This window comes from Cydia splendana, chromosome 1 (assembly GCF_910591565.1).
Source record: "Cydia splendana chromosome 1, ilCydSple1.2, whole genome shotgun sequence".
NCBI classification, from domain to species: Eukaryota; Metazoa; Arthropoda; class Insecta; order Lepidoptera; family Tortricidae; genus Cydia; species Cydia splendana.
The window spans coordinates 8,659,247-8,678,882 of record NC_085960.1 but is presented as its reverse complement, the minus strand read 5'-3'; the positions used below and the strand labels follow the sequence as shown (position 1 = coordinate 8,678,882).

Here is a 19,636-nt window from a genome sequence, read left to right as displayed (position 1 = left end):
TTAACACATTCAATACCACTAAGTGCTACGGGTTACGCTCGTAGCGCGTAGCCACGGTTTCGTCGTATGTAGCGCGTAGTCGCTACGAACAGTGTACCCGACAGTCGGGTTCTTGGTGTTGAATGTGTTAAGGTAAATGGATAATGAAACTTTGTAAACGTCAGACTCTTAAACACGTAAACATTAAAAAAAAAATTCTCGCTTTGAAAGTTTGTCAGTTCCTTATTTCACCACGCTAATAATAGTAATACCACTTGCACCATCCCACTAAGCCGTGGTTACCTATCCGTTAACCCAGTGTCAAATTGCACCTACTGGTAACCATGGTTTAACCAGTTAACCCCGGGTTAGTGAATGGTGCAAGTGGCCCTAAGAGAAATAATAAGCACCTAACTCTTTTTGAAGTGAAAACTTCTTTAGCGGCGCTGAACACTTTTTGAGGTGGGGAAAAAATGATAAACTCGAGACTGCGTAAGGCGTAACGCGTAACCCTCTCTTTCTACCGCGCGGCGAAAATGTATGCCTGAGCCTGCTGTTTCGTTTTTATTCACCAAAGAACTTTAGTCATAACGTATCATAATCAGGTCAATAAAGCTCAATGTTCTAATCTTGTACGGGCTGAAATACGAGGATTTCACAGTTACTTACATTCTAACTTTATAGCACTCAAATATAATTCAATAAAGCTACATCTTGATGAAATCGCTAATAAAAGTTAACTCTAGTACTTGTGAATAAAACTCAAAATATCATGACCAAATATATTTAGATGCGAGGTCTGTAAGGTAACTTTACAATTTCTATTCGAATTTTAAACAATTAACGCTACAAATTTGAATTTCGAATTTTAAACAAGCTCACTGACCAGCAGTTCGGAAGTTAGTAAAAGTTTTTCAATAGAAAGGAGGATGGGTCAATTATACGTATAGTGCTGCAGACATTTTGGACTAGTCATTGAGTTTTCACTTCTGTCGGCACTCCCGGAGTGCAACCCGTTGTTTTTTTTATTCTCTGTCTTCGCCTTATCGCGTAACGCGGGGTCAGTTTTCTTGATTTTGAGGCATTTTAAGCAAACTATGTTGGCTTGCCGACAAATATCGAGACATACCGAATCCAAACTATTTGTGTCTTGAATTCTTGATCGCTATAAAAATGGTTGTGTATAAAAAACATTTAAATTGAGACTCAAAAATCCGGTCAAGTGCGAGTCGGACTGGCGCTTGAAGGTGACGAAGGGTTCCGTACCATTACGCAAAAAACGGCAAAAAAATCACGTTTGTTGTATAAAGCCCCACTTAAATATTTATTTATTCTGTTTTTAGTACCTATTTATTATAGCGGCAACAGAAATACATCATCTGTGAAAATTTCAACTGTTCAGCCTAGTAGAGTAGTGAGATATAGACAGACGGACAGAGGAGTCTTAGTAATAGCGTCCCGTTTTTACCCTTCGGGTACGGAACCCTAAAAAAGATTGAACTATTATTATTATTATTTATTTATTTTCATAAGACACAGTACAAATGTTTTACATTGAAATAGGACTGCCAAACTGCAAAACAGTTTGATGGCAGTTAGTAAAGCTCTTGATATACATGTTTGTGTCAGTTAAATATTTATAAACATGCTGTATTATTTTAACTACTAAAAAAGGTACTGGGCTAACTTATATACCTACCTTTAAGATGGCGAAAAAATAATATTATAAAAATAAAATCTATCAGCTGATTCAAATGTCACTTGACAGTGACAGTTGGTGATGGTGTAGTGACGGTAGTGACATTGTCAAACAAGTAGCCGATCGGCAAGTAATGAAGGTAAACTTTAAGCAAAATCACGTTCAATCAACAAAGATAAAAACAAGCGATAGTACATTGTGGCCTTTAGCCACATTGCGGTGAGATAACTGAAGAGGGAATGATAACAATCATTTATAAATAACCCACACTAGAGGTCAGGTATTTGTTAGTTGTTTCAAGATAATTAACCATGAAGTTCTGTTCCAATCTTGCGTTTATGTTCACCGAGGCGTCGAGTGTTTTGGAAAGGTACGCGTTGGCCAAAGATGCAGGGTTTAAGGCGGTCGAGACTGGGTTTCCTCTGGGGCACACGGTGGATCAAGTGAAGCAGGCCAAAGAAAAGGCGGGAGTGGAGCAAGTTTTGATCAACCTTAAAACAGGTTAGTGAGTCTAATATCTAAATATGAAAGTAACTCTGTCTGTCTGTTCCCTCTTTAGATTAAATATTAAGTTAAGTTTTTATCAGTCATCACTGACTGACTGAATGATCCAACATTATGTTGGAACAGACGGGCGGACGCTAGTATACTCATATATTGTTTAATATTAAAGTCAAGTAGGTATGCTAATGTTCAGGCCACTTCAGGCATGTAATTGAGCTTTAAGAATTCTAAGAATGTTGAAGTTACTGATGTCTTAAACCTCACGTAATGTTTTGATTACATAGGTATATCAATACAATAATGTAAACTTTGACAAACTTAAACCATTTTATGGAATCCTATTTTTATGTTACAGGAGATGTTACAAAGGGCGAGCTAGGAGTTACTGCAATGCCGGGGAAAGAGAATGAATTCAGAGACAATCTCAAAGTAACAATAGAATATGCAAAAGCTGTTGGTGCAAAGAAAATACATATCATGGCAGGTAGACTAGATACAGTGACTTCAGAAAATTGGACCACATATGAGAATAACTTGAAGTATGCAGCTGAGTTGCTGAAGGAAGACAATATTTTAGGTGTAATTGAGCCGATCAATCAACATTCTGTCCCGAAATACTTTCTGAGTGACTATGGCAAAGGTTGGTTGGTTTATAGAATATAATATGAAAACATATTATGTTAAAAAAATGTATATTATGAATTTATGACATTTATGATTATGATGAATATATATTGTTGTACTGTTTTTCAGCTGTGGACATCATAAAACGCATTAATAGCCCACATATAAAGCTACAACTGGATATCTTCCACCTTCAGCATATATGTGGAGATTTATCCCACAACATAAAAAATCTTATGCCTTATGTAGGCCATGTACAGGTATAATCAATTTCTGTTTATAAAAACGATTAAATTCTTATAAACTATTAAAAACTTATTTTACGCCTTCAATATGAATCCAATATTATAGCCATAAGGGATCATCCATTAATTACGTCACACGAATTTCTAGGTTTTTTGACCCCTCCCCCCTCCTTGTTACACTTGGTCACATTTTGCAAATCCCTCCCCACCTGGTGTGACGTCACATTTTAGGCAATTTTGTTTTCAACGAAATCGGTAATAGTAACTCGGCATTATTTGTTTTAATGAATAAATATTTTTGGTAAAAGGAATATTAGTAATTTTATAACACAAAACCAATTAGGAACGAAAATTACTTCCAAAAACTCATTATTTAACTGTACAGCGAATAAAAAAATATAAATCAATTTTCGGTTACTGATGAAGTTAAAGTGACGTCACAATGTTTGTGACTCCCCCCTCCCCTATGTCACAACATGTCACATTTTCTTGACCCCTCCCTCCCCCTAAACGTGTGACGTAATTAATGGATGACCCCTAACACACCAGATTACGCCATTTAAATAGCTCTATTTAAATTGCGTAAATTATAATGTTGACTAACTAAATGGCAAATAACTACACTCCTTATCATATTCTAAACCTAAAATGTTTTCTCTACACAGATAGCCCAAGTACCGAATCGTAACGAGCCAGATACTGTTGGAGAGGTGAATTATCCATATGTCTTACAACATTTGGAGCAGTGTGGATATAACGACTGGATCGGCTTGGAGTACAAGCCTGCTGCCGGCAGCAAGGCTGGACTCAAGTGGATACAAAACTTTGGCTACACTCTGTGATTTTGGGTTAATAATTACTTCAATTATATCATAAAAGATATTTGTTTTTTTTTTTAATAATTACTTATACACTTGTATATCACGGAAGAAAATGTTAGAAAAAATTATTATCTTTTCATTATATTTAGCTATCATTATATTAAAACGAGAATCAACACAAATAAAGAATAGGTACTAACAGGCAAATACTATGATGTTGATGATGCCTCGGTCCGGAACTTCTGCACCCAAGGGTGTTTTTTCACTGCATTTAGAGACAATCTGTCCTTGTTTGAATGCCGTAGCAGCTGAAACAAAAACATATTGATTGTGAAACCTAGACTGGTTTTATTTCAAGAATTTATTTTAACATACATATAATAGTTATAATATTATACACTTAAACACTTCATTTAGGACTATAAAACTGACTAAAATGTAAGTAGATTACTTTGTTCCTCATAAGTCATAACCATAATTAAATATGATCGTCAAAAAATGTTTATATACAATTTTATACTATCAAATCAACAATTAAAACACCCCCTAAAAAGGGATTTTTCAATCAATGACATGATTGTATTAAAAAAAATACTGATTTGTCAAATTATATACTGCAAGTAAAATGCTTACCTTTGATATAAGATCTTTAGCTCCTTCAGGCACATGATCTGGATATTTAATGTCCAGAGACAGGATTCTCGCATACGTCTGATCCTGAGTCTGGCTTTCAAATGGAGGTTTGCCCACTAGGAACTCGTACAGTAGCACTCCAATGCACCAGTGATCAACAGACACATCATACACTTCCCGCTTGATCATTTCTGGTGGAAGGTAGTCAAGAGTACCACACATTGTTTTACGCCTGCAGAGATAACTACATATTAAAATGGGTATTATTAGCTAATTAAAAAATAAATAAAACTGCCAGGTAAACTACCTTAAGTTGTAAATGTATTAATCTACCAGTTTAAGCTTATTTGAAGATTGTAAAATGCCAATGTTGACTTTATTCGTCAGATAAGTGGCAAGTAGCTTATTTACTTGGACATTGTGTAACAGAGGGCCTACCGCGAATAGAGATGGGTCGCGGGTATTTACCCAATTTACCCACCCAGGTAAATACCCGGTAAATACCCATCTACCCGGTATTTACCCGTATCTACCCAAATGGACGGGTAGATTCATTTCTTGTTGCACATGTCGATTTGTGTTAAAGTGGAGATATAAACCGAGTTAATGGTTGTAATTATTGTGTGTTATTTAAAAAGAAATGGTTTAGTGAAACTTGCAGTTGTAACTAAGGAATTTTTAGTACAATTTTGATAAATATTAAAAAAAGGCCATCATAAGAGTATTTTTTTAGATTCGAGTAAATTATCGTACTTATTACGTTGATAATACACATTCCAACTGCGGTCGGCGGGGGGTGTGGTTGGGGGGAGGGGGGTAGAAGTGAACTTTTTCATATTTTTTGGAATCTGTCATTAATATCGAAAAGTGTTGTATGTACAAACTAAAGTAGACATAATTTTCTACAAAAAAGGTTATATACATTTTTGTCCTAAAACTAACTGTATTTGACTTATGAGCTTCCCAAGTTGTGATACGGCACAATTTTTTTTTATTATCATTTATAAGTAGTCTTTATTTTCATCTTTTTAATGTATATTAAAAGCGTTTTAAAACATTTCCGGAAGCCAGGGAATGATTTTACACGATTTTCATAATTGTACTGATATGTTAAAATCGAACTTCATCTCATAGCAACCTTTTCATACTTAGTTTGAACATACATTTTATGTAACATTATAAAAAAGTACTTAAATTAATCTTATTTATACTCACATACCATTTAACAATTCAAATTTAGAAGAAAAACGAAAATACCCGCGTATTTACCCGCGGGTAGGAAAATTTACCGGGTAAATACCCGCTCTCGGGTATTTACCCGGGTAGTTACCCATCTCTAACCGCGAACCATGTTCAACGTGTTGCCTCTCTGTCGCACTTGTGAATTTGTGTGACAGGGAGGCAGCACGTTGAATGTGGATCACAGCCTACCATACCCTATGACCCTAATTGTGGCTTGATTAAATAATACGATAAAATAATGCTTCTCCTTCTTAAATGATAGACATTGCGAGCTGAGACTAATCTATTAAATAAATAAAAAAAATACTTACCTTTGTGATGGTGCATGCACTGACCAGCCAAAGTCTGCTAGCTTGAGGTCCCCACTGAAGGAAACTAGAATGTTTTCAGGCTTGATGTCTCTGTGTATCACATGGTTCTGGTGACAGTACTCCACTGCATCTGCCACCTATAACCAAATATTTAATATGTAGTCATGTATAGACATGCAAGCATAGGCCTGAGCAAAAAGAGTAGGTAGTTATTCACTAACTATAACTAATAAGAATTTATGAATGTACACATTTAAGTATCAATGATGAAAGTTTATTACCTGATAAATATACTTGGCAGCTTTGGCTTCTGGAAAACGCTTCTTAGGTGCATCAGTGAGGTGTTTGTACAGCTCGCCACCTGCTGCAAACTCCACCACCAGGTAAATGCGCCTCTCATCATGGAACCATGTCAGCAACCGGAGAATGTTTGGATGTCTATAAACAGTTCGAAAATTATAGCTTATTATATGAGAATTATAGCTTAACATCTTGCTTCCGAATACCTAATATGATATCAGATATCAGGTCAGCTGTGAATTTACAGCAAAATATAGACCCCTAGAAGTTGAGAGGTTAATCAAACTCAACACATTTGTAACCAGTGCTTGGCCAGAAATATAAAATAATAACTATACATTATAATAACTCTAAACATAGCAAAAATAAGTACTTACTTCAAATGAGATTGAATCTCAATTTCACGTAGTATTTGTTTCTCACAATGCGATTTCATTATTTGAGACTTGAACATAGTTTTAATAGCAACAAGGAAGCCTGTTTTCTTCTCTCTGGCTATGTGTACATGTCCAAACTTTCCACGGCCAAGGGCTGAACCCAATTCAAAATCTCTAGGCGACCAAGTGTATCTGAAAATCAGAAGGCAGGATTATTATTTATTCAGATACCTATAGGTTAACGATTCTCGCGGGCTTGGTTTCCGCAACTTGACGTCATAATATTGCGCCTATTTTGCGTGATGCGTGATATTTATTCGCATAATTGTAACTAATCAAAATACTACAGAGTAATTTACATCAAAAGGATTATTGCAGCATAGCATTCTTGTGGTAGTGTGCAGGAACGATGTGTTATTATTTATTTATTATACTACTTACGAAGTTCCATAGGCAGGATGGTTAGTTATCTTGTTTTCCAAATCAAGCAACTCAGTTTTGACGGCTTCCACTGCCATTTTATTTTCGAAAAGTAAATAAAACTATGATAGTACTTCCTTTTTATTTAACCCTCTGTTTTGTTTGCGGTGAAGCCGTTAGCCCCCATTCGCACGACAGCTTTTTCAACGCGCGTTAAAAAAGCGCTTGAATCTGTCCGCACTCTAATTTCGACTTAACGTCCAAGGCTTAAAGTCGAAAATCCAACAACGCTTGATAAAAAGCGCCACCGCTGTCGTGTGAATAAATACACACGTATCCATTTGTGTCATTCAAACGCTTTTTTAACGCGCGTTGAAAAAGCTGTCGTGCGAATGGGGGCTTACTGAATCCAATCACTATTTAAATTTGAAAAGTTTGACATTTGACATGACAGTGAGGTTTTGTCTATGGATTAAATGTGGCCAGGACTATTAAATTTTTCCCATATTTTTCCCCAATACAAAACTAAAAACGGTGGAATTTGTTACAAATATGAACAACGTTACGTATATCGTATGATCGTATGTGAATGTTATTTTCATTTGCAATGTAATAAATATACACACATGGCCGTTTGGGAAAATATTGTTGCTTTACTATCTTTTCTGAGACTACCTCGCAATTCTCACATCCATCATTAATAATTATTCTCTAAATTCATCTTGTATTATGAAATATAGTCTGTGGAGTCATTTTCGTCAGTAGAAAAAACTGCAAATTTAAAAACATTAGGCGTGAATGGTTATCGTCCCACAGAAATATTAAATGTTGTGCCTTTTTCTACTGACAAAGTGGTTTGACAGACTAGAACTATTATTTATTATTACCGTAGCATATGGGGACTTTTCACACTCAGCAACATTAATGTTGCTTAAATTTTTGAATTGCCTCCGTTTTAAAATGTATCTCAAATAGCTTGAAACATAGACAGTCACAATATAAGAGTGATAACACACTATCGCACCGCATCAAGGTCATTGTGCGACGCACCCATAAGTAAGAGCGAGAAAGCGATATCTCTTTCTCGCTCTTACTTATCGGTGCGTCGCACAATGACCTTGGTGCGGTGCGATAGTGTGTTACGGTCTTAATTTGCAACTGCCACCGATGAACGATAATCGACAACGATTTGTCATACACACGGTAAATAAAACTGCGCAAATCGGACTGCACAGTTTAATCGCTACGATTTAGGCCAAGCGCGCACCACGATTTTTATTTTTGCGACACGATTTTAGAATCGCGCTGTAAAGCCCCCTCCAGACTATGCGCGTGATCGCGGGCATCTTTGATCGCGGGCGAAGCCGCGATTCGCGCACGAGTGTGGAGGGGGCTTAATATATCGCAGAAAATTCACTGCGCGCACTGCGATGAAAAAGTCGACGATTTGTTCATTCTCAACATGGATTTTGTACCAGTCGTTTGTCATGAAACGTGTCTTTAATATGCGATCGCCGTATAACTTTGAGTATTTATACCACAAAGGTGATCTCCTTCTATTTCCATAATTAAATGGTCAACATCTAGCGTCTCATCTTGAGACTCGATCGGAGAAGCAGGTTCCGACATGTTGAGGCTTGGAGAGCGAAGTGCCGACTGAGGTCCGGGGTGCGATTTTATTATCGCAGTGCGCGCAGGGCTATACAACTCCGTATGCTGCAATTCAGTTTGCGACAATCGCGTCGCGAGCAGTCGCGGAAAAATGTGACAAATCACAATTTTAACATCGCTGCGATTTTTTTGTCGCATATGCGCGCACTGCCATATAGACACATACGTTACATTACATTTCTGCGACTAAATTATCGCGCGACAAACAGTCGTGGTGCGCGCTTGGCCTTATAGTTAAAGTCAGTCCATGAAAAGTCTGCAGTGGATTTGATAGCCCACGCACTGCACGTGTTATTTTAAACGTCAAACTTCTATGAAATTATGACGTATGAATGACACTTGCACTGCGAGGGCTATCAAATTCGCTGCAGACTATTCTTGGTCCGAGTCTACGTGTGTAGCCGGCATAATAAACGTACATACCGAACATATAAAGGCCCCAGTACACAATGGGCCATCGCCGGCCACTCCAAGGGACGCATTTATGCGTTAGAGGGAGCAAGTGATATTGCTATCTCATTCTACCGCATGGCTGCGTCCCTTGGAGTGGCCGGCGATGGCCCATTGTGTACTGGGGCCTTTATATATTATACTACTGTATAGTCTCTTTGATACCGAACCACGGCTTAGCCCGCAATTGTCGAACTTTGATATTCGCGGTAGACCCACTGGACGGGCCTTTATGGTTCGCCATACGTCCGATAAGGATGCAGCTATGGGTTAGAGCGAGACTGAGATATGTAGACTGGACCAATATGTGCGAATATCATTGTTCGGTACGTGCGTCTGTTAATAGTTTTAGATTGACATTGACGTTTCGTCAGGTGTCAATACTGTCAATGTCAGATAAACGCATGATAAAAGTGATGATAAACGGGTTTTGTTTTGTTTACTTTACTTGGGTTAATTTACTTACAAAAGTATAATTATTTATAATATGCTAACAAGCAGAAGTGGGATAGCAGCGCAGATCAATATGAGAAATAGCCGCGGGGATTGGTTGGTATAGTATTAACCCATTACAGCCTGAACCTTTTTAGCTAGGCCTTAGTATTGCAAAATTTTCCAGTACCTATATTATATTGTTCTTGAAGTAATTTTAGATAATTTGAAGCTTTATCTTTTTTTCATTTTTCCATACAAAAATGGGAAATGGTATCATATAAAAATGCATTACCTTTCTACGGGTCAGGTTGCCGCGTAGGTTAGTAAGTAAGTAGGTTAATTCATTTGAAGATCATGGAAAGAATTGATGGTAAACTTGTGAATATATGGGCATTCTGATCCCCACACGGTAAATCCGAGGGCTATTATACCTTTAATCATATTTTTAGAATTAGTATATTTTTAGGGTTCTGTACCTCTAAAGGAAAAAACGGAACCCTTATAGGATCACTCGTGCGTCTGTCTGTCCGTCCGTCTGTCCGTCTGTCACAGCCTATTTTCTCCAAAACTACTGGACCAATTAAGTTAAAATTTGGTACACATATGCAAGTCTGCGACCAAAAGACGGATATGTAATGAAAACAAAAGAATTTTGAACATAGGGGGCACTTTTGGGGGGGAAATGAGAAAATTAAAAAACAAAGTTTTGCAAACCATATCATGTTATATATTAAACGAAAGGGCTTATTTTGATGATCTCAAATATATTTTTTTTATAATTTTATATTAAATAGTTTAGAAGTTATTTAAGAAAATAGGCAAAAAATGACCATTTCCCCCCCTTAACTCCGATACTACTGGGTCTAAAATTTTGAAAATAATACACAAAATAGTTCTTCATCTCTAGATGACAGGAAAACCTATTAGAAATCTACAGTCAAGCGTGAGTCGGGCTTAACACATTCGACACCGCGTACCCGACTCTCGGGCACTCGTAAACTTTACTCAGATGCCGGCATACCCGCTAGTCGGGCAAAAGCTATAAACCTACACGCGACGCCGAAGTGCCCGACAGGCGGGCAAGCATTGCATCTTCACTACCTCAGGGCTGCCACTGCCACTAACAGAAAAAATTGAAAGTCTTCTGATTAGTATGTGGTCGAAAAGTTGGTACAGTTGATTATTATATTTTATTACTTCACTTTGTGTTTTTATTTACTTTACCTAATGCGATTACAAAATAAAAATTCTTATTAGTTGGTTACGTGATATTGCATACACGGGTATGTATCAATAGGAGTTAGAATTAGGAGAAGAACAAAACGGGGAGCCTAAACAGATGAGACAGCAGATTTAATTTTATCCACGTACTTATACGAAAGTTACTTGGCACAGCCCTGAGCGTCCGCCGCTTGCCCGACTAGCGGGTTCGCGGCGTGCGGCATTGAGTTGCACGTCGTTGCCCGACTAGCGAGTATTGTCGGTTTCTGGGGTATTGTTTGAAATTTTGCCTGGTTGCGAAAGTGTTAAGGCGACGGTAGCGGTGGGTAAAATATCAGATTCTGTCAATTTACCCCATTTCACACACAAGCGCACTTCACGCACACTACCTCACTTTACTGGGACAGGTCAGTGACCCATCATGTTTTTTTAAGATTGGACTTTTAGTTTAGTATTGACCACTAGCCTCCTTTGAGGGTAAAAGCATTCCATTTAAAGATGAAAGAGAAACAATGCATTTAATCTTGCTTTCCTTGTCTGTTCATGTCACACGTGACGTACCTATTTAATTCATTTGATTGTTGACTGTTTTACTACCTACTATTGCTTTGTCGAGATACGCGTTTTGTACAATTAAAGCGAATAAAACAAGATGTCATTAAGTCAGATGTAAAATGTTATTTACTACTCTATACGGTTTTTCATAAGGTGCAAAATCCATTCAATAGGAATTTAAATAAATAAAGTTTCAGCAGGGTGGCAATTCCATTTTGGCGGATAAAGCGAAACAGAATAGTTCTATCGAACCTGCTTACAAATTTTCACGAGAATCAGTTGAGAAATGTGATCTGCAAAGGAGAACATACAAAAGCATTTTTGCCCAAGCTGAAACGGAGACCTTTGCTAACGCTCGGCCAATGATGGTTTAGGTACACCTATAAAAAATGATTGTCCCTGCTGTAATTTTAATATCTTTATATTTCAACCGGTATAGTTTTACCTTCAAAAATAATCGGTATCGCTAAACAATAGCGGTACCTTACTACTTATACGTTCACGAAATCGGTATCTGCATAACTTGATTGTTAGTAAACTAACCTGGAAAATAATCTCAAAATCACCGAAACATTTATGTACAGTCACCTGCAATAATATGTTACGTCATTAGCGCCAACTTTGCCTCCAGGGAAACTTTGCCCAAAACGACAATTTTAAACAAATTCGTTAATGTAGAAAAATTGATAATAGTTATGGCCACCCTGCTGTTTTTAGTAGAAAATTGGTTTTATTTCTGACAAAGTATATGCCAAACTTGTGCATAACTTGACTTGGGAATTTTGAGTTTGAGCGAGTTGTCTAATATAGGGTATATTTCGGCGGGCAAAAAATTGATAAATAATGAATGCAAGTAGAAAAAATTGAGAACCCTTTGACAAATATTTCCGGGTTTCAGTTATAACACATGAAGCATAGATTATGTCTATTGAGATTTAAACTAATAAGGCCTAAATACACAAAAGTTTTAGCGGTGGGCAAAGTAATCCGGTAATTTGGCATCCATACCAACATTGCCCACCACCAAAAACGGATTAGGGTTGTCACTTTCATCTAATTTACCCAACTTCGCAAGTAAAAGAAGGTTATGTTTGTACACTAAAATAAGTTTATAAATATATACTGTATTTAATTTGTCTTATTATCCTTTATTTAGATGTTTTATCCCGTTAACGAATGAAAACACAACAAAACTCATATTTTTGGTCATTAAACTATTGTAACAGATTTTCTCAAAAGTGACAACCCTAGCCTTTGTAAAATGCTTAGGCGAACCTTATTTGGAAATGGGCAAAAACGGGTAGGCAACATTGCCCAGCAAATTTATTTAAAAGTTTTTACACTTATCGCTAAGTTATTAACAGGGAATGGTAGGATTGCCCAAAACCTTTAAGTGATCCTTAGACATCATCATCATATATACGAGCTGTATTTGAATACCAAATTGACGTGGGCAATGTTGGCGAAAACCCCGGATATTTTTTTATTTGCCCGCCCTCTAAAACGCAAAAAAATGGGTAAAAACACGATAAAAAAATGTTTTCTTCACATAAACTGATGCGTTTGATCACAATGGACGTGCTGAGCAAAAAAAAGTCATAATTGATGTGATTTTTTTTGAGAAATTCGTGTTTAAAAAAAAAAGCGGGCAAAGTTGATGATAATGAGTAATGACGGTACCTACTCTTCGAAGGTCGCAAAAATATGTGACATGCTCTTATGGTTCTACAAATAAGATCGTGTCAGATATTTTTGCGGCCTTCGTTGTGTAACATAAATTGCAGGTGACTGTACATTTGGAATAATTATTTTATTTAGTTTCAACGAAAGTTTCAAGTTTAGTACGAAAATACTTCAGATATGCAATATGCACAAAATGTAGACCTAATCGAAATAAAACATTGCTTTTTATAGTAAATTTATAAAACATTCGATACATAGGTATACATAACAATAACCAGGCCACAACGCTATTGGCCTGTAAGCTTCATCTCGGTCTCCAAAGCCGCAAAAACTTGCTAGTACTTAGTGCTGGTCTAGCCTTTATTTTTTCTTGAAGATTTTCAGAGAACAGCACGTACACGCATTATACATATAGACGGAACGAACGGCATAATCATAATAATTTATTCGTCGCAATCCATGGTATTACAGATCTAGTTACAAGACTTTCAGGTATTACTTATACGAATTACATAACTCTTCCTGTTAATAGGCAATATTTTAATATAAAAGTTCTATAATATAATACAAGATTACAGTTGTCATCAAAATTAATTGACATACAGAAGTCAAATACGTTTTTAAAATGACGCAAAATGATACCAGCATAATAAAAATTGATCCCAATCAGTAAAGATGAGTCTTTAAACTTTTTTCATTTTAAGCGAGTTTTGAAGGAAGATAATACTTAAATTCGACTGTAATCGTATTATTTTAAGATAGTTTACTGCGGTTTTCAACAATAATGACCCGTAAATAACAGCAAATGAAATTTAAATGAGACGCGAGCTGATATTTATGTACCCTATTTTTTGAAATACATTTTATCTACTGGTATGCTTTCTCGTGTGCGTATATGATTTAATGTCAATATAATTGTCAAAAGCAAGAAAATCAAGCTGTCATTTTCATTTGAAGAAGTACACGTGTGCTCCGGTGTAGCCCCAACGGGCATCTGACTTGAAGAAGAATTTTGAGTGATGTCGTCAATGTATGGAAATTGTTCGAAAGTTTACATTTGAGATTGAATTTCTGTGTTGTCTTTGTGAGTAAAAATATAAATCGATAATAAATTGGTAGCTGAATTATCTAGCTTCCAAAATCATACAATAATTCAATTACTGTCAAAGACAAAATTGTTTTGCTTCTGTCTCAAACGGAACTCCATATTTTGATTTTTTGATACTTTTAGTGTCGATTTGTACAGAATAACAGCAAATTAAAAATATAATGGCATAAAGAGTCGGTACACGGTTTCTTCGTGAATAAATTTACGTGTAATTTAATGCAATTATCAAACATTTATTGAACAAATTATGGTTACAAAGTGAGGTCTAAATCGAAAACGTCATATACCGGCCCCTTAAGGAGAAAAACGCGGTTGGGCTGTTTTATAGTTCGTTTTTTTAGCATTAGAAAGAACTTCAAAGAAGGTAAGCGATCTTGACAAGTCTTTTAATTGAAAAACGCTTTTTAAAAATCAGTAACTAATGTAACTATTACTTATGAAAGCAGAAGAATATAAATAATCGTATTAGATTCATAATTGTTACATTTTTGCCGTAACTTATTATTAAAATGTGTTTTTCAATTAAAAGACACATCAAGATTGTTGACCTTATTTCTAATGCTAAAAAAACGAACTATAGGTAGGTACCCAGCCGTAATGTTTTACGTGAAACGTGGTGTGGACAGCTATTGCGAAGGCCGAAGGCCGAGCTACGCGTATATGGCCGAAGCGTCACGCAGAGGCTTTTAAAAACGCGCGGCCGAAGGCCGAGTTGCGGGAGGTTAGTGCTCAAACACAGAACAAAATTAGAACCTGCTTCAAGCGTCTGAAACTCATCATCATTAAGAGATATTCTCTTGTCGGTGGAGTATCTTCCAGCTTTCCCTATCACTTGCGCCAGCTTTGTGACTTTTTGATACGACACGACCCGTACTTTTTCCTTCACTTGTTCTAAAAAGCTGCGTCTAGGTTTTCCTCTACCCCGCTTGCATCCTATTCGCCCCTCCAGGATAGTTTTAAAGGAGTGGTCGTGTCGTTCGTATTAAGTGTCCAATCATCTGAAACTACAGGCCTCAATTTTGGAAAAAATACGAAATATAGTTCTTTACCTGTTGATTACTGGAAAATCTATAAAAGTCTGCAGTCAAGCGTGAGTCGGACTTAAGTTAAGATTAAAAATAGCGGGTATGCTGTATCAGGGCCACGACCGCAATTGTTTACGTGAAACATGGTGTGGACAGGTAGTGCGAAGGTTGAAGGCCAAGCTCTGCGTGGGGCCAAAAGGCCTGAAGCATCCGAGAGAGGTGCGCCTCCACTAGGGTTGCCAGATGGTCGGGATTTGGCGGGATTCTCCCGATTTTTAGCATGTGTTCCCGATTCCCGATAAAGTGAAAACTGTCCCGAAAAACAGCTTCACGATATAAAACAATAATTTCAAGTTCCGAACTGTCGATGAGCGCGCGAGCTGACGTAGTGCCAATAATGTAAAATATCGTTTAGTACAGTCTTTATATCCAAAAAACCGACCCTATCCGTGAAGAATTAGTTCTTGGTTTTTTTTTTCGTAGGTCCCTCGGGGGGGTCACTGGGAGTGTAAATTCAAAAAGTAGACTGAATCAGGCTCCTGCGTATATTCGAAAAATGTTTTTTTTTCCAAAAAAACGGTTTTTCTTGAATAACTCGGCCATTTATGATTTTACAGTAAAACCGTGAGGACAAAAATGGTAGGAAATTTGATTCTCTACAAGTTAGTCCAGTCATTATATCCAAAAAACCGACCCTATCCGTGAAGAATTAGTTCTTGGTTTTTTTTTTCGTAGGTCCCTCGGGGGGGTCACTGGGAGTGTAAATTCAAAAAGTAGACTGAATCAGGCTCCTCTGTATACTCGAAAAATGGTTTTTCTTGAATAACTCGGCCATTTTTGATTTTACAGTAAAACCGTGAGGACAAAAATTGTAGGAAAGGACCATGGGCAAATTTGTATGGGCACTGTCCCCACCCACCAACAGAAATGAAACATGTCTCATTTAATAGATCTTAGCAACCTGATGATTTTTTACTATGACGAGAATCGCCCTATGTATGGGGTTTTTTTCTGTCCCTAAGCAGTTATGTTTTCATGGCGGTGTTCCGGTTTGAAGGGTGAGACATGGCAGTGCAATTACTGGGTATTGTGGCATAAGATCTTTACGTCACATGGTCGGTAAACGAAAAATTGATATTATTTCCCGATAATAGCGCCTTTCGATCTGGCAACCCTAGCCTCCACGCAAGGTCTAAGGATGAGCTGTGGCAGGTTAGTGCTCAAACATAGAATAAATAATTGGTTTAAGTAGCTAAATGAGAAGACCGAACTGCCGTGTCAGACTTATATCTGTTATCTTGAAATAACAGTCCCAAGGGTTCCTTAATGAGTGCAGTACGGAACCCTTGGGACGCGAGTTCGACTCGCACTTGACCGGTTTTTTCTTTATTATCACACCGATTTTGAAGTTTGTATGTTTACCATTATAAAGATACAAAAATACCAAAAGACTTATGCCCAACTCTCAATAGACCATCTTATTTTGTATTAGTTATGTTTCTACAGCGGCAATAAAAATTCATTCTGTGTGAGTTCCAACCTTCTACCTATTTCAGGCCATTAAATAGAGACTATTGTACATCAGATCTTAAAAAACAGGCCATGTATGTGTTGCTTAATATGGGCAAATCAATCAACTATTTGACCGACTCAAATCTGTCCACAACTTTTTTAAACTTCGCAGTCAGCTGTTCAGTATGCGGTGAATTTAGTCGTGTCCAATGCGCGCAGCGACATAGACGCATTGATGATCAATTAATTTAATTAATTGCGAAATTAGCGCGGCTCGGCCGCAGCTAGCGAAGTGACGCGATGAGTGCCTCCGGACAGAGTGCACCGATCGTGAACGAGCTCCTCGCCTTTCTGCAACAGAAGCTGCTGCTGGAAGGAGTGATGGACACGGTGTCTGCTGTCCAGATCTGTTCGTCGAGTTTTTCCGTCGAAGATATCTGTGCAGCAAAGAAGGTGCTGCACGAGTCCCTCGGGATCGCCGGCACGTATGTACCTCACCGGAGAGGAGATGAAACCGGGAAGAAGACCCTCGAGAACATCATAAACGTTCTAAGGGAGAATGAAGATCGGATTCCAGAGTTTACGACGACGGGTGCCTCCAGCCTGCCGTCCTATATTCCGGATCATGTCGACGTTAGCTGCTTGTTGAAGGAAATCGTGGCCCTAAAAACAAGTCTAGCAGATGTCATTTCGAAGTTTGATGCAGCCCAGGTAACCGAGTTACGCAACGAAGTCATCAGTTTGCGAAACAGTGCCCTTACTCGGTCGGCGGCGTCGAATTTCAAGTGCGATGACCGGCAAGCCACGAGCACCGAGTCGGTCAGTTTGCGAGTTGCTGACACTGTAAAATGTGTCGCATCAGCTGTGTTGCCGCCCGCGATCCTCCCGCGCGCGCGCCCTCCCCCCGCCTCCTCCAAATCACGTCATCGTGTTTACGCGGATGTCGTCGCCGGTCCGAAAGTCGCACCGAACCGGGTTAGTGTACCTGTAAAGGGTACTGAAGATCGAGCGGCTCCCAAGGAGAAGCTCCCTGTTACCAGTGTGGATGAGGAAGATTTCACAGTGGTATCAAGAAAGAAGAAGGCGCGCACGGCGCCTCGTAAGACTCAGTGTGGTACCGCCGAACCGGCTAATTCTGGCTTGCGGATTGCTACACCGAGTAAGGCGCTGTACGTATCGCGCCTGCATTACACCGCCACGGCTGCTGAAGTGGTGGAGTATGTACACCAGAAGACCGGCTACACGCTGAGGGTATTCCAGCTTCGATCGCGCCACTACGTGCACTTCAACTCTTTTGTGGTGCGCGTGCCGCGACCGCTGCAGGGAACCATCGAGTGCGTCGACTTCTGGCCGAAAGGTGTCGTGTTTCGGAGGTTCCGGGGCAAACTGCCGAATCCGACACAAGAGCAGCCGATGCAACGGAGCCACGCCGTTTTGTCGACTAAATAGTGTTTAGTTTTAAGTTTATAAAATACATATGTATGTTAGTCTGTAAGGTATTTGTAATATGGGCCTTGTTGCCTGAATTAAATTTCTAAATAAAATAAATAAATTAAAACATTCAAGGAGCCATCTGTTAAACCTAACAAACAGACTGTGTATATTAGAAGCCAGATTCCTTGGTAATTCTAGAGACATTTTGAGTTTTTTTCTTACTAAGTTCATATTTAATACAATAAATTTTACTTTTGTTACTGTGTAAACCAAATCTTTCTTTTTTTTGCTTAATTATTGGAAAACTTTGAGCGGAACGTGGCATGGCGGCCTGAGAATCAGCTTATATAGAAATAGTTATTTTCTAATAGAAAGTGTTACTTTATTTTATTAAAAGAGCTTTATTCAACTATAAATTTACACCAAAATGTGTATTTTAAGTGAATTTGGTCGAATAAATATTTAATTATTTTTTTGACCACCTATGAAGTGTATGAGATAAATGGGATTTTCTCTGGAACTAAAAGCTAAACCCTGATATCTTCGCCGGTGTTTATAATTCCAATTATTTCTGATTTTTTGACATAAGTATGTACTTAATTTTTTTGTACAGGGTGCACTTTCTTTTTTTTAATCGTTTTATTATTTGAGGAAAAATAGTTATTTACGATACAAGTGCGGAAAAGAGGAAATTCGCCCTCCCTTCGGTCGTGTTTTAATTTATCGCCACTCGTTTCGAATTACCTATTCGCACGTGTATCATACAACGTTTTACAGTACATATGGCCCTTTAAACTTTTGACATACGCACGAAAAGTGCTATTTTACGCACTGCGGGAAAATAGGACCATATGTGTACTGTAAAAATACTTATTTGATTGAAAACTACTTTTCAACTTTATTTTAAGTACGTCAAAAAAAATCGGTTAAAACACTCACGTGTGGCGAATATTTTTCGAATCCAATGGTTTCGTAAAAAATTAGACCCTACGCCAAATCTTGGCATTAACTATGACGATCATGAATACATCATCACTTCAGGTTACAGGCATGCAATTTTCCGAGTAAGTAATTAAAAAGGAATAAAAAAATTTGCGGTAGGGATGCAAGTACGTAATGGTTGCTACGGGTAGGCGGTGAGAATAAATAAAACTGTAGTTTTTTAAAATAACGAACTAAATTTATTCTCCCTTAACTTCCGCCGCAAGCACACGATTACGTCGTAGGGTAGGGTACGTTCTAGGCCGGTACTGATTTTGCTCCGAGGACAGTTCCACCACGCAAGTACTCCCCTGAAGCTGCCGGAGCCACTGCGGGTTGGGAGACGGACGAGCTGAGGGACGTCAGCTGGGGCCGCTCAGGAACTGCCGGCTGGTCTTCACGGCTA

General features: G+C 38.1%; 3 protein-coding genes across 3 annotated transcripts in view; 1 reads left to right on the top strand and 2 right to left on the bottom strand.

The window, feature by feature from the left end:
• LOC134796104 (uncharacterized) overlaps positions 1–19,636 on the bottom strand; it is a 349,320-nt gene that overhangs the window by 156,619 nt on the left and 173,065 nt on the right. The gene's annotated exons all lie outside the window — the stretch shown is intronic.
• Positions 1,820–3,929, top strand: LOC134796017 (putative hydroxypyruvate isomerase). Its single transcript, XM_063767926.1, has 5 exons — positions 1,820–1,897; positions 1,970–2,179; positions 2,538–2,822; positions 2,936–3,066; positions 3,717–3,929. The coding sequence occupies exons 2-5, from the start codon at positions 1,990–1,992 to the stop codon at positions 3,891–3,893; spliced, it is 783 nt and encodes a 260-aa protein (XP_063623996.1). The 5' UTR covers positions 1,820–1,897; positions 1,970–1,989; the 3' UTR covers positions 3,894–3,929.
• LOC134795950 (aurora kinase B-like) lies at positions 4,025–7,288 on the bottom strand. Its single transcript, XM_063767844.1, has 6 exons — positions 7,177–7,288; positions 6,736–6,927; positions 6,340–6,496; positions 6,059–6,195; positions 4,506–4,737; positions 4,025–4,180 (listed from the first exon to the last, which is right to left on the bottom strand). The coding sequence occupies exons 1-6, from the start codon at positions 7,251–7,253 to the stop codon at positions 4,082–4,084; spliced, it is 894 nt and encodes a 297-aa protein (XP_063623914.1). The 5' UTR covers positions 7,254–7,288; the 3' UTR covers positions 4,025–4,081.